This window comes from Ambystoma mexicanum, chromosome 6p (assembly GCF_040938575.1).
Source record: "Ambystoma mexicanum isolate Mex_15411 chromosome 6p, UKY_AmexF1_1, whole genome shotgun sequence".
In the NCBI taxonomy this organism is placed as follows: Eukaryota; Metazoa; Chordata; class Amphibia; order Caudata; family Ambystomatidae; genus Ambystoma; species Ambystoma mexicanum.
Window position 1 is genome coordinate 1,199,703,126 of NC_090935.1, and position 23,923 is coordinate 1,199,727,048.

A 23,923-nucleotide genomic window follows, 5' to 3' on the forward strand; every position below is an offset into this window, starting at 1 on the left:
CCCAAGTTCATAGTGTATCCAGGTGACCAGTGCGCAGAGCAGTCAAGTACGTAAGCAGGGGAGAGGAAGAGAGAAAGCAGAAGCAAAAAGGAAGGTCTTCCGGAGGTGGTTCTGCTCAAGATTGAGAGAAGCAGGGAGGCTGTTCCAGAGGGAGGCCCCAGTGTAGGAGAGAGATCTGCCCCAACTCTCTGCCTGCAGAAGCAACTGACCCTCAGAGTTGGAGGTGGATGAGTGGAGAGCTTGAGAAGGAAGATGTTTAGGAAGAGAAAGTTGGAGGTACAGCGGTCCCAGGGCTCAGAAAGTCTTGTGGATGATGCAGATGTGATCAGGATTGCCTGGCTATTCCCAGTGATCTATAGGTGAGACTTCAAATGGTTCAGAAGTTTGGCTTAAACCAGTTTAAGCCCTCACCCACAGCATCATCGAGGTAGCTAGTACCCGATGTGTGTTGCACTTACCACTTTGTCAAATCTTCCTCTCTCCCTCAATTTTGTAAAATAACATAAGACTACAATAGGAAATTGATAAAAACTAGTTGGTTCATAAAAAGTGCATTATGATTGTTAGAATGGAACAGGAGGCTGGCAGAATAGCATACTAAAAGACTTTAGAATTCAACATGGAATCATGGGTACATGTTTGCTGCTATAAAACCTGTCCTTTTTTTCCAGGTACTCCTCATATAATTAAGTAAAATACTTTCTTTGAGCTGATAATTAGATTTCTGGCAAAAATCTGATGTGAACATCGCTTACACCTTCTTGTATAAAAAGCGGCTTCAACCAGTGAGACCTCAGTGCTTCATATAAGGTGCAGAAACGAAAGGAACTGTAAAATGGTCTCATCCTTTTTTTTACAGTAATGACATTTCGTCGTTTGATTAGCCCCCATTTTGAATAAAAAGACCAAACCGACACAATCCCCAAAAAAAGTTTCAATAAGAGTATGAGTTTCTTATGATTCCATCCATCTATGGTCAAAGTTGTTAGCATCTTTAAGGCGCATGTATTGAATGACAATACTGCCGTTGGTCATCGGGCATCGAATCTTCGAAGTAACCCATAGATCGAAAGCTTTAATTTGATGGCTTTTTGATTCGTGGCCCATACGTTGCGGGTGGGACCAGAATTCCGGAAGATGTAGTCTAGTTAACATGTCTCTCACACAATTAAACCATGGTAGGGTGCCAACTCCAGGGTATTCAAAAGATTGATTGAACACATCAAGTAGTCTTTAAGGTATTCACTCGTCCAGATTTACACACCCAATATAGCATGGTTATAGTTCCAATTTGTAAGAGCATTGTCGGGGCACTGTATAGTAATAAGAACATCCCCTTAACAATTTTGTTCTCCCTTATTTGGATTTAACTAACATCGCTATGGCCCCATAGCTTAGCTCCATAGGCTGTATCTGCAACTGCCTGCATCTTGTAGATCTCGCAAGCACTTGATACTATTCTGTCATCTAATTAATTTCTGACAAACTCTAACACCTCCTTGCCTTTATGACCCATTGTGCTGCCTCCTTTCCATGTAAGGGTTTCATCAAACCTGATGTCAAGATAGTCGAAGCACTCCAGTGTGTCCAGTTTCTTCCCTCAAAGAATAAATGACACGTTTAGATGGTGGCTTACAAGGATCTTTGTTTTTGTAGTGTTTAGTCTTATCCTCCTTGCTCTCAAGCTGTTCATGGAAACTTAGTACTTGAAGCTGCAGTCCGATTGGAGTTTTTGATCTGAGAATCGCATCATCTGTGTAAAAGTGTTGTACATTTATTGCTCTCCAATCTGTAGGGCGTTTCCCTTAAGCTCTGAAATGATAGTTATTAAATCGTTAATACACAGTGAGAAGAACAGGGGTGCCAATGCACATCCTTAATGAACACCTATGTTGATGTTTAATATTGCACCTGGGCCCATGTATACATTTGCCCTGACCCAGGCATAATTCTTAAGTATAGTAAGCGGATAGCAGTTATAAGGGGGGGGTGGTGCAGGGATAGTAGCGAGTTGCTCCAAGGCAATCCATAGTGTCGAGCAAGAAACGCTATCAAAAGCAGCTTCAAGATCGACATGGCAAGGTATATTTGTTGCTTTTTGAGAATGACAAATTCGCATAATGTTAAAAGTTGGTGGAACGCCTGGTCAATTGTCGAGACCCCTTTCCTAAACCCTGCCTGCAGAAGGGAAAGCACCTTTTTGCTCAGGGCATCAGTCTTCCATCCTTGTCTCTAAGTATTTCTCAAAAATCTTGCCCAAAGAGTTGAGAAGGGAAATAGGCCTGTAGTTTTTAGGTAAATTAGCAGCCCCATTTTTGTAGATCGGGACAAGCATAGTGCCCTGACAAATTTTTGGGAGTGCTCCCATTCTATTTATTTTTAAATGTTTTTATTGGCATTTATAAATATACATACACAAGAAAAAGAAAACTGTTGAGCAACTACTCTGGGTTGTATCGTCTGATGCATATATTGTGTGCCAATTAATCTTACAAAAATGTAACAACAAATAAATAAACAAAATAACATCGGCTGTCCCACCGTGTATTGGGGCCTTATATTCCTTGTTTCTAGGTTAGGGGCATGGGTCCGGAGCCAGTTCTCTGCATTTGCCCACTCAGGGCGGCGACAAAGTTGAGTACATAGGTTTGATGGGCTGTTCTCTGCTGCCTGTTGTCTTCTGGGGTTCGGGGGGGGGGGGGACAGGCTCAAGGAGGTTTATAGGTCGTTGAAAAGATCATGTTTCTCAGGAGGGCCCTCCAAGCCTCTAGCGTGTTGCTCACGTCGTCGCCTCCCCGTCTGTTCCCCTCCTCCCAGTCTCTAGTTTCAGCCGTGGTCCACCTTTCCATCTCTTTGATCCAGGGCTCATACCTGGGGCCTGCTGGGGATTTCCAGGCCATGGCAATTGTCCTCTTGGTTAACACGCAGGCCATGCCCATAAGCTTCGCCAGGTGCTTGATTTTAGTTAGTCTCGGGTAAGTGCCCAGTAGGCACTCCTTGGGTGTCCACTCGTATGTCTCTAGGCCAGCGTTCCTGCAGGTTTGTTCGGCAGCCTGCCAGAGTTTCTGAGATTTGGGGCAGGTCCAGAACATGTGGATCATGTCTGCCAGGTCTGAGGAGCACCAGGGACATTTTGGGTCGGCTGTGTTGTTAAACGTAGATATCCTGTGTGGGGTCATATATGTTCTGTAGAGTATGTTCAGTTGGATCAGTCTAAACCTGGCATTCCTAGATATCTCCTTTGGGTGTATCAGGGTTCTCGACCACTCGCCCTCTGTGATTTCGGTCCCCAGGTCTGTCTCCCATTTTTCTTTCAGCCTTGCGCTCTTTGGATTGGATCTGTTGTTTATTTGGGTGTACAACCTTGATGTCGGTCTCCATCCGTCGCTGAGTTCGTATATTTCCCTCAGGAGGGGATGTGTCTCTGGCTCCTCAGGCCATTCGGCCCATTTCTCTTTGGCTGCATGTTTCACTTTTTGGTACCAGAGGAATTGGCCTGGTGGGAGTCCGTCCCTTTCTTGGAGTGAGTCAAAGTCCCTGAAGAGTCCCTCGCAGAACATGTCCCCCCATGTGTAAAGGCCGTGACTCTCCCATCTCCTCATCGTTGCTAGATCGCTGGGGGTTTTGCAGATGTCCGCCAGCATGGGAATGTCGGGTGTGTATGAGTGTTGTAGTCCGACTATGGATCTCACCCTGCTCCATACCTGTCTCCCCACCTCTAGTATCATGGGTGGGTTGGGCGGCCCTGCTCGAGTGTTCCAAATTAACTCTTTGGGGTGTAGCGGTGAGGAGGATTGGGATAAGAGATTCAGCTCCGCTGTATGTTCATCTGAAAGCCATTTTGCTAGATGTGTCGATTGAGCCGCCAAGAAGTACCTTTGGAAATCGGGGAGTTGGATGCCGCCCTCGGCGTAGGTTAGTGTGAGGACTTTTAGCGTGAGTCTGTGCCTAGCTCGTCCCCAAAGAAAGTCTCTAATCAGGGATTCTAGCTTCTTAAAGAAGGATGGGGGGGATGTAGTATATCACGTTGGTGAAGTAGTAGAGGAACCTGGGGAGAATTATCATTTTGGATATTGCAGCTCTACCCATCATGGAGAGCGGGAGCTTTGACCAGAATTGTATGGATCTACGTACTCCGCTCATTGCAGCCTCCGTGTTGGAATTGTGGGTGGATATTGGTGTGTGTGAGATGTCCAGGCCTAGGTATCGAAAGGTGTCCACCTGCCAACGTATCCCGATCGCAGGAAGCTCCTCCACAGGTTTACCCTTTAGTCTTGCAAGTGGGAACGAGCATGACTTCCGTCTACTGAATCTTATCCCCGAATATTTCGCAAAGTTATCCAAGACATCCAGTACAATCGGGGCGTTTTCCAGGGGGTCGCGCAGGTATAGGAGGACGTCATCTGCGTATAGGGAGATAATGTTGTCCGACCCACCAATGCTAATGCCAGCGTCGAAGAACTGCTTCCTAAAGTATATTGCCACTGGTTCCAGTCCTAGGATATATAGCATTGGTGAGAGCGGGCATCCCTGCCTGGTGCCCCTCTGGATGGGCCAGGCCCTTGATACCACAGCGCCTGTTTTTACTCTTGCTACTGGGTCGCTATAGAGGACCTTGATCCAGCGGATGAAGTGCTCTCCGAGCCCAAATTCCCTCAGAGTCTCTATCAGCCATTCCCAATAAATAGAATTGAAGGCTTTTGTGGCATCCATTGAGAGTACTGCTAGGTCTTCCTCGCTTTCGGTCGTCTGTGCTATTATGTGTTTGAGCCTCCTGAGGTTGGCAGTGGTGTTTCGTCCTGGAACAAAGCCATTCTGATCCTCGTGCACCAGAGATCCGATCACCCTCGAGAGCCTCTTAGCCAATATGGTTGTTAGTATTTTGCCGTCATAGTTTAGGAGCGCCAATGGGCGATACGAATCACACCTGTCGGCTGGTTTGCCTGGCTTGAGCATTGGGACGATGAGGGTTTCTCTCATGGAATTGGGAAGAGTGCCCGACTCATATGCCTCTGTGTATACTGCATGTAGTACGGGGGACAAGGTCTCCTCGTAGGCTTTTTTAGAATTCTGGGATGAGGCCATCTGTCCCGGGGGACTTGCCTGTGGAAAGGGATCTAATCGCATCCGTGATGTCCTCAATCGTGATAGCTTCTCCCAGTTTGTCCCGTAGTTCTTGATTCAGCCTGGGTAGTCCTACTTCGGCCAGGGTGTCTCTTATGTCTGCCGCGGGGATCTCGTTCTTGTGAGCGTTATAGGTCATTATAGAAATCCGTGAAGGTGTCATTGATCTTTTGTTGTGTCCTGCGGGTCATATCCTTGCTGTCTTTGATCTCCTTAAGGGCTTGCCTCGGGTGTTCCTTTCTGCATAACCATGCGAGTATTCTGCCCGGCTTATCTGCTTCCCTGTGGGCCTTCAGAGTGCGGACAGAAAAGTCGAACTTTGAGAGTCTCTCCCATGCCGCCCTGCAGTCTTCCCTGATCGGTTTCAGTTCCGATTCCTTTTCAGTGGTCAATGGACCGTCACTTTCGAGTTGTTTGATTTTCTCCTCCACTGCCTCTAGTTCCCTGCGTAGTTGCCTCCTGATCTCGCCAGCTTCGGCGATTATCTCTCCCCTTGTCACCACTTTCATCGCCTCCCAGAGTGTGCTCCACTTCTCGACTGAGCCCTTGTTTATCAGTAAGTATTCTTCTAGCTTTTCTCCTAAGGTTTCCTTGAATGCTGGGTCGGTTAGGGCATCTACTGTCATGCGCCACATCGGGATGGGTGGGCGAGGGCCCTTGAAGCAGAGCTGCAGCAGTAGAGGGGAGTGGTCCGATATTGATCTGCCCATGTATTCTGCCAATTCTACTTGTGGGGTTAGCTCATTGGCGATGAAGAAATAGTCTAGCCTTGTGTGGGGGTTATGGGGAGCCGAATAGAATGAGTATGATCTCTCGAAGGGGTGGAGGTCTCTCCAAATGTCGGTTAAGTGTAGGTCTGCCACCATCTTGGAGAGGGGCCCTGGGGAAGGGCTGTTGGGTATGCGTGGCGTTACTGATCTGTCTAGTTCAGCATTCATGACGGAATTGAAGTCTCCCCCCCCCCATATGAACGTGTATTCTCTGTAGTGCAGCAATCTGGCACATAGTTCCTTGATGTGAGAGGGTATGTTGTGATGAGGAAAGTATGAGTTTACTATGCACAGAGGGGAGTTCTCAAGCATGCCCCACACTATTACATACCTTCCCTCTTTGTCCAGTTCGGCCCCCATTTGTTGGAACGGTATTTCCGGACTCACCCACGTGTAGACTCCTCTTGCACACTTTGAGAAGGATGCGCCGTTGCCCTGGCCCCCCCAGTAGTTCACCATCTTGTCTGTGGCCTCCTTGGTTATGTGTGTTTCTTGAAGAAGGGCCAGTGATATTCTTTTTCTCTTCAGGTATGAATATATTCGGTTTCTCCGTATGTATGTTCCCATCCCTCTAACATTCCATGTGATTAACTTGAGTTTTGCTGCCATTGCGTGAGTGGGTTCCTCGTTGCGGGGAGCGCCTCCCCTTCCTCCTGTGTCATATGCATCGCATCATGTGATGCATGTTGTTCCGCTTGTGTGGGATGGGCAGACCCAGCCTCCGGTTCGGAGTCCAGACCAGGCCATCTGGTTCATCTGAGGTAGGACAGTCGAAACGATAACAACTTGAAAAAAGTAACTTTAACTAACGCACCCAGCTTCTGTCACCGGAGTGCAGTGCTCGGGGGCTCTCGCGCTGTCTGACCTAATCCGGGTCTCTGGCACGAGTGGGTGCGTGCAGGCAGCTGGCCTGCACTGGTCATCAGTGGGTCCGTGGTCTGTGTCCATGGGCGGGATGTCAGGCAAGCCCCGCAGTCGTTTAGCATTCTCACTTAGTAGTTTTGCTTCAGTGATAGTGTAGCTTCGTTCTGGTTTAGGGTGCGATGCAAGGGGCTTGGGTGCCCCGGCCGTGTTATTAAGCGATCAACCTTGGCTGCTTTCGTTATGTTTCTCAGATGTGGGTTCCGTGGGGACCTCAGCCAGGTTGTTGTGTTCCATCCACATGGTAGCTGCCTCTGGTGACTCTAAGAATATTGCGCGCCCTTTATGGATTACTTTCAATCGTGAGGGGTATAGCAGCATGTATTTCAGGTTTAGTTTCCTCAGCCTGGCCTTGATCGGAACGAAGGAATTCCTTGCTCTCTGCACCGATTGGGTATAGTCAGGGTATATGGTGATCTTTGAATTGCCCCGCTCTATTTCTCCATCTCTTGAGAATTTCAGAATCACCTCACGATCGCGGAAGTTGAGAACCTTAGCGATGATGGGGCGGGGATAAGATCCAGGAGGAGGCCTCTTCTGAAGAGATCTGCGGGCTCTCTCTATGGCAAAACCCTGTGAGAGGTTCGATGCCCCTATTTCCTGCTGTATTAGGGATTCTACATAGGCTGTCGGGTCCATGGTCTCTGTCCCCTCCGGTATGCCCAGAATCCTGATATTATTTCGTCTGGCCCGCCCTTCTGCTTCCTCGGACCTCGCCTCCAGGGAGCTCACTTTGCGTTTTAAGTCTGCAACCTCTTTCTGCAGCGACGATGTTCCATCTGAAATGTCTTTCTGGGAGGATTCAATGATGGTTACGCGCTCCGTTAAGTTGCGGGCGTCTTGCCTTACGAGTTGGATATCTGCCTTAACCTCCCCTATTTTCGTGTCGATAAATGTTCTCAGGGCTGCAATCGCCTCGAGCAGTTGGTTATGCCTGGCCTCTTCTTCCGGGCCATCGTGATTTGCTGAGCTCTTCGGGGTGGATTGGGCAGTGGGGTGAGGGTTGGGTGTTATGAAGGGGTCTAGGGTAGCGTTCTTGGCTTTGTTCCTGGCGGCGGCCATCTCTCCTTTGCCTGGTCTCACCAGGTAATGCAGCGTATCTGTAGCTCCCCTTGGGGGAAGTATCGTGTGTGGGCTCTCAGAGGTTGTTTCAGCCCAGTGTGCGACTGTGTGGTTCTGCCGCTCACCGTGATGGTCTGGACCCTAAGGCGTGGTAGCGTCTTGCCTCGGTGGCAGAAGTGGCATTAGGGACCGTGGGCACGCCCCCCAGGGGTGGTCTATAATGTTGAAGGGCCTCTGCGGGGGCTCTTGAGATGGCACTGTTCAAGTGGTGTGATATGCGGTTGGTGCGGTGGGGGGGCTCCCTAGCGTGAATCAACAGTGTCCGGTCGATTGATTCGTCCACTATGGAGTGGCCGTAGTCCTTGACGGCTGTGGTCTCACTTGACAGGTGGAGGAGGTTGGCAATGGGACCCGCGCCGGCCCCAGGGGGGGGACTGTCCGTGAGTGCCGCGGATGGGCTCCGATGTTCTGGTGTTGTAGGGCTGTGGGGCTGGGTGGTTGGGTGATGACCCGGCCCCCGTCGGTGAAGCAGGATCTCCTTCGGGGAGCGGGCGCTCGGCTCCCCTATGTCGAGGTGGCCGTCCGGGAATCCGGAATTATAATGCTGTGGGTTGAGGGAGCTGAGCGACGGCCACCAGCACCGCCGATGGAGGAGGCTCTGTCCCGGGGAGCGGCTCCCCGATGTTGGGGTGTCTGTCGGGTGGTGGGGTGAGTGGTCCCGGAGGGGTCTGACAGCGTGTTCACGCGTCAGCCTGGCGTCTCCCCCCAGCGGGTACACCGGGGTCCCGGGTCGTGGATCGGGGGGGACACTCACCAGGTGCGCTGGGGGGGTGCAGCCTCTCGGGTGCGGGTCAGCACTGTTCCTCGGCGTGCAGTCGGCGTGCTCCCTCCAAGACAGACCTCAGGCGCCGCCGGGTCCGCCGTCTTTATGTGCTCCAGCCGCACAGTGATCCTCCGAGGCGCCGGCCCTCGGCGGTTATCTGGGGCGCTCGGGCCATGGTGGGAGGGGCCACCTCCGGTTCTTGATAGCGTCCTGGTGGGCTCTAGCTGTCGGCCCGTGGGTTCGCCCCGTGCTCCCAGGGAGGGACATCAGCAGGGGGGCACTCATAAGCAGCCTGGGTCTGCCTGGGTCTGTGGTCGCTGGTTCCCGGCCCCGATGTGCGCCACGGGTCCGTCAGCGCGAGGCGGCCGCCATCTTGTGCGCCTCGCACGGGGAGGAGGGGGAGCTGGGCCGGATCGCGGCAGAGGCTTCTCGGGCTCCGATTTTTGTCGGAGTAGGGCGGAAAGCGCAGTTCTTCGCCTCGGTCGTTGATGGATCACCATGTCTATGGTGTCTTTGGGCAGAAGCACCCAGAAAAGGATCGGACTGCTGTGGCTTAGCCGGAGCTCAAGGAGCCCGCGTCCTCACTCCTCGGACATAAGGCCGTGCTCCCATTCTAAGAAGCTCTTTTAAAGGTAAGGGGCCCACATTTTTGGTTGCTCCTTAAGTATGTCACTGGGGATAAACTCGGACATGATGCCTTGTCCATTTTCAGTGAAAGGACGGTTGCCTCAACCTCCAGAAATTAGTAGGGCATGAGTTCAAGACATAATCCAACGAGATAATACTTTGACTTGTGAGAAGATTATCTTCTAGTGCCTCACTTTTTTATAAAGGGAGCAAACCTGGGATTTCCATGCTTCTGAGGTTATCACGTTGATATTAACATGTACCTGGTCATTCTGAAGTTTACTTATTATTGGGTTTAGCTGCCATGCTTAAGTTTTGCCATGCCACCAGGGTGTGCTCTGCCTTTTTCCGATATATCAGTTCTTTATATACTGCCCTTTTCCTAGCCACAGATTCTCTGATTCACTTATTTTATTTGGCTGCCTCAATTAAAGCCTTCTTTGCTGCATGACACTCTGCATTGTACCAATTAGTGTGATTTACTTTAGAAATATAGTGATATTTGGCAACATTTGACTTAACCAACGGTTTTATTACATTGGTCAACTTATTGGAAAGCATAATTGGGTCTTGGTTTTGTGTAAGCTCCCCATAATCAGATAGCTCGTAAGAGGTTATTATATAAAGTTGGAATTATACCAGCTTTATTCAATTCCGACCAGCTCTGAGTGGTTTTGTTCAATTTTATAGACTGTATCGTTTCCCTGTTTGGATGCGATATTGAGTATAAAATAAGGTCATGATCATTTTCCACTTTCCTCAGCACTGTGAAGTTAAGATCCTTACTCCAGTAACTTAAATCTACAAACATATAATCAATCAAGGAGTACTTGGAGTGAAGTCTGTAAATTGGGTGAGCAGGCTCATCAGCCTGAAATCTCCCGTTACATGCCCTAATGCCAATAGAGAACATCAGCAATGCTCCTTTGGACCCCTGCAGATGAGTAAATAGTGGGGGGTTTCAAGTGGTGGAGGGCACACCCCAGATGTCATCTCCTTCTTGAATTAGGGCGTTTAACTCTGTAGATTGTTCCAACTGCATGTTAAAATCACCAGCAATTATTAGTTTATCCAGGTTCCTTTGAAGCAAGTACAATTTGTAAATCATTTTCTATTGAGACAAAGGTTGATTGGTAGGTCTAAGATGTATGTTCATAAAGTAGCTGAGATTATAGGAGAACATGACCTTTATAGCTTGCAAATCTAGAATCATGATCCAGTAAGTGCATCTGCTGTCAATTGCGGACTGAACACTCAGGTGGTTGCTGTGGCTCAGAATGATATGATAGGTTATTTATAATGCTCTTAATATCCAGAGGTTTCTAAGCGCGGACAAGGGGATCAAACCTGCGTTGCACCATGTCGTCTTGCTTCCAAGGCAAAGTACGTTGCCGTTGAGCTATCCTCCCAAGACTAGAGCAGTGCCTCAGTTTGGACATTCATTAGCTATAATTGGTGGTGCTGATCTAACCCGCCCCACCCCCCAATGCCCGCATAGGATGGGGCAAAGCGGGGGGATATTACAACAGTTGAATATTGGAGCCCCCGGTCAGTAAGCTCCTGTATTCAATTGAAAGTAGACCCCTCGCTAGGCCCTAATGTGTTAAGGTTATTTTAATAAAATCCCATGCTGGGTCTGTTTGATCAGGAAGTCTTTCTTCTTCTAAAATATCAGATTGTATCACATATAGGCATATGTTCCTGTGCCTTAACCAGTGGATATAACTATTCTAGAGTCTGACCCCTCTTTCAGTGGAAGGCAAGGAAAGTTTAGGCACTTGGGTCATATAAATAGCAGTGATCTGTTGACATATTAGGTTTTTCCCAGGAACCGGGCGCAACTTGGTTCGGGTAGAAAATTGTGGGTATGCCCAGACTATTGATGTAACAGTTTTCCTTCTTGCCCTGGGTCCCAGTGATCTGCGTTCTCAAACTTGGAAATTGAAATGTATTTGATGCTGCCCACAGCCTTACTCTGTCTGAGCCTCCCTGCTTCGGATCATTTCGGCTCATTCCAGTGGCAGGAAATTATACAGCGAGTAGTCGGGGGGGGGGGGGGGGGGGGCTTAGACGGCCATGGTACAAAGGGTCTCTATTTCCGCCTCACTCGGCAGATCCGGTACTTGCTTATCAGGCTGCCATCAGGCTGGGAGGATGAAGGAGCTAGAGGAAAGGACCTACAATGTCCTGCCTCATCAAGCCGCAACATTGCTGGCTGCTTCCAACAAGGCATGAAACACATTTTTCTTTCTCTTTTCACTCTCTGGATTTAAGAGGTCTTTGGTTTGCAAATGTCAGCTGATCTCTGTTTTGACATTATTTTTTACCCAATTAATAACATCAAGGAGATCACATTTTTAAATCCTCTTAATCGCTACTGAATCTAGTCTGGAGCAGTTATCTGCAATAGGTAATAAGAGGGGATTTGAGATTACCTTTGTGTGCCAAGGTCCCTTACACAGGTTGCACCAGTAACTGTGGAGCTGAAGGCTGTCTGCTATAGCCTTCAGTTTATTCATACCAGTTGAACCCTCCCCATGTAAAACCACTGGGTGCTCTGGTCATGCCATTGCACTTATTCCTCGTTCCACCTCACTCTTCTGCAGTTATGTACTTCCCTTGCCTTTCTGGAATTTCCTGGGTTTTGATACTGTGTAGGCTGTAGGTTTTAGCCCATTATCTTGATTTTTCAGGTGGGGAGCAGGCCTAGGAATCTGCATCTTCTGCACCCCCTGCCTCCAACTTGATAATCCTTCTAGTGGGAGCCCAGAAGGAGATCAGTCCATAACCAAAGGCCTATTAACTGGGACAGAAGTAGTCCTAGCAGATCTAATTCATAGACTCCCTTAAGTCTAGCTAGCTCTGCCCCAGAGAATGTGTGAAAATGTAAAGGCTGATTGCACTGCGGGGTACAGCATTGGCCTTTTGAAAAATTATTGTTCTAATGCACTGCCTACTTTATCAAGTTGGTCTTTGAAGGCTTGTATTGATGTCCTGACAGCTCTTACACCTGGCACATTATTTTATTAGGGTCCAGTGATTAGAGGAGTTTCCCAATATCGTGACTCTTTTTTTATTGTATACATTGTATATTAATATGTCCGGTTTGTTTATTCACTTTGTTTATTGAATATTTGCAATCCGCAGAGGGATGGTAATCCAAAATTGAGGAGGTAAAGAAACCTGTGGATATCGGGCATCACCAATGCCTGGAAAACTAGGAGTTAGTACATAACGTGATGTAAATCTAAAATGCCACATGAGATACAAACTGTAACCTTTTAGTGATTGCTTATGACCCATTTTGCATTACATTTTATCTGGAGGACAAGGGTGCTAGAAGCCATCCTCCAAGATAGCTGGGGAATAGAAAAGCACCCCAACTGAATCAGATGTTTTTTGCCTAGAATTCCATTCTTGCAGCTACAATTCTTTTGAGACTTTTCCTGCTTACCGCAGAGGCACTTGTGCTCACATGGTCTCCTCACTGTGTGCCAGTGATGCATCTGTGGAGAGAATGGAGTACTCCATGCTGATGCCAAAGAACTGGCAGCTGCTCTGCAGCTGGTGAGCCTGGTCCGCTGTGGGTGCTCTATGAACTGCTGCTTTTCATTCTGGTGTGGTGACCCCAAAATCCCTGCTGGAGATTGCTGGCTTGCTGGGGAAGAAGAGTGCTTTGCTCTCCACACCATGCCCCCTGCTGTTGTCCCTAAAAGTCCTGGACACATCATTTGTGCGGGGGACCAGGCTCACATTTTCTCATCTTGGTGTTGATCGCCTACTGCACTTTCAGCGCACCTTTGCCTGTTTTCTGGAGTGCGACTGTAGCGCCACCAGCTCATCTGCACTCTTGCATGTCTCAAGTTCCTTCCTTGGTCCCTCAGTTGTGTCTGCATGGTAGGTCTGATTCTCGGGTACCCACTCTGTACCTTGACTGGGGCATTGGTTTATACTGCTGGATTGGGCGGGAAACACTGGCCAGCTTTATCCCCTTGCATTGTGGGTTTGATCTGTGCTGGTCTTTTATGCCTCCCCAATCGCCTGCAGTGCACCTCTGGGGGCACGCTCCACTACCAAACTCCTCTTAATTGGCTTGCACTACCCTTTATGGTGGGCTCAACTCTTTTTCTCCTAATCGGAATACTGCTCTCTGTCCGCTGGATCCAAGTGCACTATCGCTGCCTGACATACAATCCTACCTGCTTATCTTCAGGTGCTTGCCCGCCAGTATTGTCTGGAAGGGGGTGGGGTCTCCATTTTGTCCTCTTCCAGCCTTTTGAACATTGATAACTGAGAGGCATGTACTCATTGCCTGGCTTCCTTCATCATGCTTCTGGCAATTGTTGCACGTGGATGCTCCTTCCTATTATCCTGCTATACTAGTTACAGGGTGCATTTTCTCTTTACGTCATGCAGCCTCTGATCCACAAACTACTCTACTTGGGTGACTTCACACCTACATCCCCATCCCCGGTGTCGGGATTTCAGCACTCCCTCTGCAGATGTTGCATTGTAGCTCCTCTTCCTCCCAGTGCCCCCTCCCACTGTTAAGGGTAGAAAGACACAACCTCAGTTTGCCTTTTCCAAGAAAATTTCTTCTGAGCCATCCCTTGTGGCCCAGGCTCTGGCAATCCTTCACTTGTTGCTTTTACACGCCAGCCATTTTAGCCCAGAGGAAATCCGGGTTTCATCCTGTGGGCCTCTGACTATTTGGCCTTCAAGGTTGAGACACTCCAGATCTTGATATACAAGCAGAGTGTCTGAGGTGCAGAATGAACCAAAGCTTTAGCGGATGGGACAGCAATGTACTACTGGCTAGAGAAGTTGACCAATGAGATGAAGAGCATTCAAGCGAAGAATGAAGATTTAGAAGCTCATTCATGTGGCAATAATGTAGGCATCCTCGGGCTGCCGTAGTCCACCTTGATTTATTATATGGATGCCTTTCTCGAAACCTTCCTCAAAAAGATCCTGCATGATCCACCTTTTTCATCACCGTTTCTCATGGGACAGACAAATTGGTGTCTTGTCCCACTCCACAAGCCTGATGAGGCTGAACGCCCTACCATTGGAGGTCTTCAGACTTTTTGTGACTGTGATCCGATTCTCTGCAAGATCCACTATCTGTGAGAGTATCAATATCATGGTTCCAAAATCTCGATCTGTGCTGATTTGAATACTGAGCTCCACGTGGCAAGCTTTATTTCTCCCACAGATAAGTATGCAAATTCATTTGCTGCGAAGCTCCAAATTTCTTTTCTACTCCCGATGAGGCACTTTGATTTCTGGACAGGCTCCCTCTCACGGTCACTTCCTCTCAACATGTGTAACCTGCAGATAATCTCAATCTTCTACTAATGTTTTGCTCTATTTCTGTCCATGCACCTTCTGTGCAGGAGGGAGGGAGGGTGGAGGTGAGGAGAAGGTTGATGTTCGGCTTAAGTCTTCCCATTGGAAATGCAGACAGCTATGTACATCTCTGCTGAGGGTTACACTCACTTGGATTCTGATGGGATTGATACAATGGTTCTGACTGATATCACATGCCATGCTTTAAGTTTCTCACTCTTTACGGTGTCTGTTATTGTACTGGATCTGTTAAAAGATGTAACAGATCAGTACATATGTTGTTGCCTAGATGTTTTTGGTTGAACTGACGGTTGAACGGACTGCTTCATTTGGGCAGATGGACATGGCTGAGCTGGCACCCCTTTGCAATCGTCATTTTCACTTACTGGACTGTATTTTTGTGTTACTCGTCCTGAGGTGGGCTGATTACTGCATGTTGAGGTCTCGCGGTGTGGGAGGGTGTTCACTGTTTTTCAAAGTTGTGTATGGAATAATTTAAAATAATCGCAGAAGCTGTGTATATGTTACTCCAGTGGGCCCGGAATATGCCTTTTATGCACTTGCACTTGCATCTTGATGTCGATGGTATGGGGCGGACGTCTAATAGATTCATCTCCAGCTTACCAGTTAGCTTGAATATCCAGGGCCTTGATAAACATATGAAAGTCCGAAACATTACAGTTTGCTTATATAGAATGGGGGTCCAACTTTCATTTCTTCAAGAAGCCCATTTCTGCAGTGCTGTTGATGACACCTTCATCAAGTCCTAGGGTGTTAATTGTTTTTACACCTCCTCATGTTTTAGGGGTGTCTCTATTTTGATTAATACGACATGGGCCTGTGTCCCATCAGTGTTTTGTGTGGATCCTGAGGGGAGGTATGTTGTTGCCTCTTGAATTCTTCAGGGAATCCGTTTTACCTGTGTAAATGACCATGCTCCCAATTTTGACGATCCCACATTTTTTTTCAGGTTGCAGCAAGTGTCATCGGTATCCAAAAACCTATCTTATTTGGGCTGGAGACATTAACACTAATATTGGATAGTACATTGAATAGATCCTGTAATCCATCTCACATTCTAACCCGTGCAACACAGGGAATGAGCAAATGCGTATTTCATCTGCTGAGTTCAGCATCTGAGAAGTCGGAAGTATTCATTCTATAAGTCCTTATATGATATGTACTTGAGAATACATCTGATGTTGGCCTCTGCTGCCATTCTTCCAGCAGTATACAAATGTTCAATACTTATTATACATTAGGTTGCAAGTTCTCTCGTTGTTTGCTTGAGCATCCCCTTAGCACCTTAAGCCTCTTGCACTCACCAGCATTTCATTTACGAGTGAGTTTCTTATCGCAGCCTACATAGAGAACAGTACTGGATCGGTCCTGCTGCAATAGATGTTGTGTGAGGCCTTTAAGATTTTAATTTTTTTTTTTTTATTAGAGCAGATAATGGGATTCTTAAGACCATTTGGCAGGAACTTGCAAGGGTTGAGGAATCGCTTCACTCCCTGGAGGCCAAACATCCATTACCCTAAAACTCTTCTATCCTACATTCCATTAGCATGAGTTTTGGTCCGTGTAGATATATCAGGTTTGCGACACAGCCTGCTCTAGCTAGGACTTATGTCCAGGGCGATTCACTTGGTAGAACTTATGCAAGGCTGCGGCGAAATGATTGTGGGTCTGAGGTAGTCATTGCCGTACCTGACATTGATGGAGCTGTCCACACTAGCCCGGTTGAGAATTATTCATTTTTTGTTGAATGTTGCCCAACAATATTTACAGCCAGGGACTCTAACATCACAGACTCTCACCGGCTGTTCAGTCGATCACCCTACACCATCGGCTGCTGTCGCTGCCCTTAACAAGCCTATTGTGTCCCTGAAATTCTTTGCGCTATTGATACTCTCCTCCTAAGGCTCCCGGGGTAAATGGACTACATCCAAGGTCTGTAAAAAATGTTACTTCTAGCCCCTCATCTGTGTGTCCTCTTTCCTGGTACTGTGTGAGGTTTTGATTTCTTTATTGCTGAAGCCATCGAAAGATCCTCATGTGTGGGCCGTATTGTCCTGTTTCATTTAATCAACACGAACCTCAGAACCTTTGTAAAATTTTTGGAGGATAGATTACTTTCATGTATTCGGCTTCTAACCCACCCTGATCAACCCATCTTTATTCCAGGCAGGCCTAGGGTGCTTAATCTGCGCCCACACACAGTCAGTTACTGCCCTTCTTGATTCTGAGAAAGTATTTGATTCTATCTTGTGTCTTCTCTTCTTTTCTACTCTGAGGAAGATGGGGTATCAGGGGTACATTCTAGATACAGTCCAACTCTTACATACAAGGCTCACTGCTAAGATCTGGGTTGCAAGGCTGTGTTGGAGGCTAAGCAGGGATGCCCACTGACCCCACTCTTGTTTGCCCTGGCATTTGAGCCATTGGTGGCATTGATCAAGATTGTTAAGATTTTGGGGTTGCATAATTGGTCGAAATCTGACCTCATTTTGACTGGGATCACTTCAGGCCCCCCAGATATAGATGAGTAGAGATGGGCCATGGACTCAGTAACGTATCTTGGGGTTTCGTGCTGATGCAGCTAAGCTACTTAATCATAATGATGCGTCTTTATCTTGTCTCCTTAGAGTTGACAATTAAGAGATGGTTAATGCATCCCCTATATGTTTATGGTAAAATATTGTTAATGTAAATGGTGGTCCTCCTAAAGTTCACCAAGGAGATTTTGCGTGGGCTTTGAATGCTTTCCTCTTTTCGAATCAGTCTCTTTGTCCCTTCATTGCCGAAGCAACAGGAACTGGTGCTTCCGTATGTTTGCGGACTTTCCAGTTCCTCTACTTGGTATATACGTAATCACTAATATCAATCGCGAATGGTTCAAGGAGGTCCTTTAAGGTGAGATGGACTTTCAGATTGTCTGGGAAAAGAGTATGCGCTCACAGATCCCAAAAGAGGGTGTCCTCCTGGGAGACTGCTAGACCACACACCCCTACTTTGAAGTGTGAGAGACTTTCCAATCCACTACCGTGCAGGTCAGGACGCCTATGCAATTGCGACTGAGTACCACCAGTAAGGCACACTCTGGTGACAAATGTGTACATTTCTAAGTGTAGGCACAGATTGAGCTGCAGCATTCAGCACAAGCTACTGGCAAGAGATTTGGTCAGATGCGTGTTGCAGCATGTTGTAGGACTCGCCTTTCCCTTAAAGTTATGTGAAATTTGAATGTGGATATCCGAGTCATGCCAGGGCAGATATAAGTCTGTAAGAGAAGCTGTTGACTATCATTCTCACCCTAGCAATGGCATGTGAAGCATTTGAAAGCCACACCCTTCCAACTGTATGGTAGTTGCAAGGCTGACATAGTCCCCGCTCACATAGAGAAAAGGTACCCATGATAGCTTGTCAATGACTTTCATTCTTAGAATACTGCTGCCTCTATTTTCTTTTTTATTCAGTACTCTGTAACCCAAATAAAAATGTTTTGCTGTCCTTATTTCATTTAGGTGAAATGAGAGAATTGGTACGGAAATATGATGTACTGCAAGACCAAATGAAAGAGGTTCAGGAGAGCCAGTCCAGAAAACTTGCATTTGAACTGTAAGTTCCTAAATTATTTATAAGCTTCTTTATTTGTATATATTTATTTTTGTAACTTTTTATTTATGCCTTATAGAAGGTGCACAGACATCAGAATATCAATACATACTTGTAGATAGTTGAATGCATTAACATCATGACCGTTATCTGAATGAAGTTTGTAACCGGTTAGCTTGGACCTTTTGGATTTATATTTATTTGCTGCACAGAAACGTCAATTTTTATCAGTAATGACCTTATAATTACACATTTAGAGATGGCAGAGCAATTCCCCGAAAGGGTGCCTGCAAAATAGCAAATAGTGATCCCCGGTTATGTGGGTTTGAAGAAAGTGGCACATAGACCTGGGACAGAAGAAAAGAAAAATAAGAAACCGGTAACTTATAAGGTTCCCATAACCAAGGGGGCAAGTGCTTCAAACTAAAGAGGAGTACTGTACAAGATTACATTACGTTGCAGGAAGTCGAGTTGTCAAATAGGGAGGATAGGGAGGGGAAACTCCATTTTTTGTTAAGTCTGTTAATTCTAAGCCATGGTTAGATCCACAGTCGGGCTGGCTTTGATTGTGATGAGCAGTGGGTTCCAATGGAGCGGGGCAAGTAGGGAGAAAGAGCAGAAGCGATAGACACAGGGCATGTAACAGTATGGTTATCATGATGCCTGCCCCCGGGAAACCAGACCAGGCCCAGCAACCCCGGAAGCAGGCATCATGCCATTCGGAGCATGCCCAAAAACCCCAGTTAGGGGCTGTTTGGGTGCAGTCCTGGCGCCTATGGCGCCAGGCTCATAAGGATAAAGTCAGTCCTGGCACCATGGGCGCCAGGCTCATTTCAGAAAACTTACCTAGTGCAGACCATGCTGCACGAAGCCACAAGCCAAATGGGGCTTAGGAGGGACTATTTTACCTAAGGGACTACTTTTTCCTCGGGTGGGGGCTGTGGAAGAATACTTACCTGGGACTTCTTCCTAGGCTATTTAAACCACGCCCGGACAGCCACACCTGCTTCGCGTTATTCTGCATTCAGCAGCGTAACGCTCACCGTGCCTCCAGCATCTTCCAGTCTTCAGCCACGCCCGCTTCAGTCCTGGACCACCTGGAAACGAAAAGAAAGAAGAAGAGGTTCAAACTTGAAACCTTACCTGAATTCTTGATCCATCGCGCCGTCTATCTTGGAGTCATCGCACACGCATCATCACGCACCTCGCAGCGCCGCGCTGTACTCACCATCCAGTGCAGCTTTTCCTCACTCCATCGCAGATTCTGCATTTCCAACCCGCTCTCCGATATCTAAGGGGACAAGAAAAGCCAGGTGAGCACGGGAATGCAAAAGGGCAATACTAGCTACCCCCAAAGACTTACCGGATTACCGCAGGGTGAACTCACCTCATATTGGGTCGGCGCAGTAAACTCTGCATCATCGCCGTACCCGGCCCCAAAGGGGAAAACCACTATAGACTTACTTGCCTCTCACCAACTGCCCTTTGGAATCTCTCGTGGTGGTTAAGTTGGCAACCTACAAGGAATCGGAAAGGGTGAACATCAGACATTTGAACTCTTACAAGCTATTGGATCCTAGAGTCAATACTGGAACTCACCAATTCCTCCACGCCAGTGAAGTAACTGGTCATCTACGCGCCCCTGCGCTCGATGCAGGATGGAGAGCCCACCTTTCTAAACCATCAGGTGAGAACAGGAGGGAACATCGGGAGTGGTCAGTGGGCAGACAACGGGAGTGGAAGGTGGGTTAACGCTCGAATTACGGGAGGTTAATTCCCTTTCTCCTTTGCAGAAAGATATTCATACGAGCCGACAAACGAAGTAAGTGGCGGTGTCCAGTCAATCATCTCGGCTCTACGTGGCACCAGGCCGGTCCAGATCGACGTCCCCGTGGGAACCAGGTGAGCGTAACAATGGTTGAGTGCAGAGGAGAGGTGTAGTGAACAGGATGGTGAATATACAGATACAATTAGGTACTGAGGAGCAAGGTCATTGAAAGCTTTGTAGACTAGGAGAAGGAACTTGAAAAGGTTACGCTTGTACATGGTGAGCCAACCAGCATGGTGTGGGTAGGAAGAAGTAGGGGAGGAGCATGTGGGCAGCGAAGGTGAGGACTTTCTCTAGAGTAAGGAAGGAAAGAGTAAAGCAGAATGCCAATGACTAGGCTCTAGGATTAGTCGAGTTTGATGAGCATGATGGTGGAGATTAGATGAGTGAGTAAGAAATGGACACCTTCTCCGAATTTTGAGAAAGTCAATACAAACAGCGGCGGTGGTGGTGGTGGGAGTGATGAATTGTTGCAGTTGGAGGTCGCTATAACGAGGACTCTAAGGTTGCGAGCCGTAAGCGAGGGAGCAAGAAGGTCCGGTAGGAAAGACATTGGAGAGGGGTGGGGAGGGATGGTGTTGGAAGCCCATAGAAAAATTACTTCCTTTTGGAAGAGTTCAGCATGAGGCAGTGGATAGCGATCCATTGGAAGATTGCATTGAGACTGTTGGTAATCCTGTAAAAAGGCCGAAAAACATATGGAAACGGGAGCGTTTTTTAACGACCCAAAGGAATAATCCCCCTAATTAATCAAAAGAAAATATAAAAACCAAAATATTCCTTTAGGTCATGTGTTGTAGTACCCTGTGTAGTTTAGTGTTATAGCAAGTGTCTATCATTGTAACATCTAGTCGTGTACAGCCACTTATAATTAAGCATGCTGACACCTGTACTTGATACATTTCTATTACAGACGGCTAACCAATTCTCCTTTCTTATCAATAAAAAAGAGTTTATTTCATCATTTCATTAGTGCAGTTCACAGTTTTAAAGAACATCCATGATATTAAGCAGCTAGTAGATAGAGTAGTAGTGTATACAAAAAAACGGTAGTTTCCAATTAACTCTCCACTTAGTCTTCTAATTTAAAATCAAACATTTTTAACAATTTCTTGTGTCCTTATTCAGTCATTCACTTCCTATAAATCCCGACATGTTTCGCTCCTTATCATTCTTATTCAGAATAGTTATTATGGGAGTTTCTTCAGGAGAACACTACATACAACATCCACTTTGCTGTTACAGATCTACAACAATTAGACCATTAAACCCAGATACGTAGCACGTAGGGATGAAGAACCTAAAACCAAAAAGGGGAGAGCCCTGCAATAGGTTAGTCTAGGAGACTAGTTCTCTCAGGATGCTCATGTCTCGTATTAAGGGTATGAATTTTAATCAAACAATGACCCTAGATCCACCCCAAGGCTTCACTAAGGAAACCCCAACCCCAGGGTGGGCGCCCAAAGCACACAACTACGTCAACGTCCGAGACACTCTGACTTGTCCCTTTAAGGCGAACCCCTATGACTAGCATAAAGCAGTACAACCCATCCTGGGAGCAGGGGGTGAATGACAAGAAGCAAAGGAAGGGATAGCTAGAAGAGTTAACATACCCCAAACGCACCAGCCAAGGGGGTTCTCTGGCTGTAGGCAGATACAGGGAGGTCAGGCAGGGATCTCAGACCTAAGATGGCCATCCTATCTAAAATAGCCTTCGCCCCAACAAACCCCCACCCTTGACCAGGCCCAGGAAGGGAGCAGGAGTGACCAAAGACAAGTTATCCCACCCAGCTGCAGCTTGTCTGGATAACAAAACCAACAGAAGGGACTTAAAAAAAGAGCAGCCCTGAAAATAGTTTCTCTCTCAACCTTTGGAGCAGCTTCAGTAGTGATGGAGGAGAGCAGAAAAGCCTGGAGTGGATCCCAAAGCAGGAGACTGGAGAGCACTGGAAGGAGTGGAGCTGGTCAGGATGAAGAGGTATAGTGAACAGGGCAGTATACCGCTTGAAATTGAGCAGAGCATCATGTCCTTAAAGAGGTGGTTGGAGGAAAGTTATTGAAGAAGTGTGGGTAGTCAAGAGGAAGTGGCAGCAGTTTGTTGGAGGAGTTGGGAAGATCCACGGAAAAGATGTAGGAGGTCAGAAGTGTAAAGGAGAAATGTGGAATTTTGCTGGGGGGAGTATGAAAAGGGGCTGCAGGTATTTTGGGCATAGGAGTGGTTCATGAAGTAGGTTGAGAAGTTAAAGTAAGGGAAAGGAGAAGACATTAAAGTAGAAAGGAGGTGGGGAAACAGCAAAACGCAGCAGGAGGAGACATTAAGGGAAGAAGTGATGTAAAGAGAGGAGGGGGTAATCAAGGAGGTGGCAGAGTATCAGGAGGTGGAAGGAAGAGAAATGAAGACTGGAGGTGATACTAAGGAAAGGACTGGAACAGCAGGGGAAGGAGGGCAGAGAGTTAAGCAAGGCGACAGAGCTGAGGAGAATGGCGATACGTTCAAGGAGAGGTGGTTGGATAGAGCAATGAGGTTGATGGGAGGTTGTTGGAGGCGGTTGCTGGAAAATGAGGCGAGGGTAGTTATTTCGAGAGAAGGCTGGGAAAGATCAGTAAGGAGAGAAGGTGATTGAAAGATTGTTGGAGGCAGGAAGTTTGAAGTTGGAAGGGAGATAAGACACTTGAACAAGAGTGAGCAACAAAGGAGTATTAAGTGGAGGGCACTAGAGAGCCCGACAGAGATGGTCGTGGGCCTGTGAGGCTCCACTGCACCGAAAACATGCCGGTCCTTTATCTGGCGGTTTCCCTCACTGAAATTTCTTTTAACACAGCAGTGCTGTGTGATAAATATATACTGCATCAAAGGAGTCCTGGAGAAAATCTGGGCCGGTGAGTCTGAATACTGGCTGCAACGCAGTGACCAGCGGACACCGGCGGGGGAGGAGTCGTCCTGACTGCACACTGTCGGTGGGAGCCTTGCCGGCACACACAGAGAAGTTGTGGCCCAGAGCGGAATTCTGCGGCCGTCTCTCCCACTGTGGCACCTATGGAGTCGGAGGAAAAAAGCACGTCCAACACAGCGGGACGCTGAGCCGACGAGCGAAGCTGGGGATAGAGGCTAAACCCCACGTCAACAGAGCTCTGCAGGGGCGAGAGGGAACGATGACACCCGCCTGCTACCCACTCACAGACTCCGATAACACGGCAGCGAACACGTGTGCCCTGGCTCACATCTATGACCAGCAGGAGCGCTTCAAAGCAACGGCGCCCTGGGGCAAGACTTGGTGGAACCTCGGCAAAATGCAGCCGTGAAACTCGGAACCAGTAGCGGCCCGAGTTGCACCGGGCGCGAGCGGGGTTAGAGCGGATACCTCCAGTCCGACCCACCCTATCAAGGACTAACTGGCACCAACCCCCACGGAGCAGGCCATGACCACTCCACCACAGCTACAGTCTCTACTGGTGTAACACTGCAGTGGATGCAGCGGGTGGCTGGGTGTATCTGGACCGGTCCACAGGAGAGGAGGAGAAATCAGGAGAGCCACCCCATCTACGAGCGCAGAGAAGAAGTAGGTCCACGAGGAGAGGGACTGTGCGAACCGCCGGGGATTGGCCAACACCCCACAGAAGTGTATGCGCTGAGGCAGTATCCCACTGCAGGGTGAGAGGAGCAACATCCAGTTCAGCCTGCTCAGCTTGGCCATCAGGATTGGAGAACTGCTCTGCCGAGCCTGCTCTAGAGCCCAGACACACAGGGGAGGGTCGATGAGAACGAGGTCAATGCTCAACCGGCACTGATTCATATGTACA

At 47.8% G+C, this 23,923-nt stretch overlaps 1 protein-coding gene across 2 annotated transcripts in view; it reads left to right on the forward strand.

Annotated features, from left to right (window-relative positions):
- GOLM1 (golgi membrane protein 1) overlaps nucleotides 1–23,923 on the forward strand; it is a 499,462-nt gene that overhangs the window by 308,415 nt on the left and 167,124 nt on the right. For both annotated transcript variants that reach the window (XM_069625846.1, XM_069625847.1), the window contains one exon: nucleotides 18,204–18,297. In XM_069625846.1, coding sequence (XP_069481947.1) covers nucleotides 18,204–18,297 — 94 coding nt within the window. The remainder of the gene's footprint in view (nucleotides 1–18,203; nucleotides 18,298–23,923) is intronic.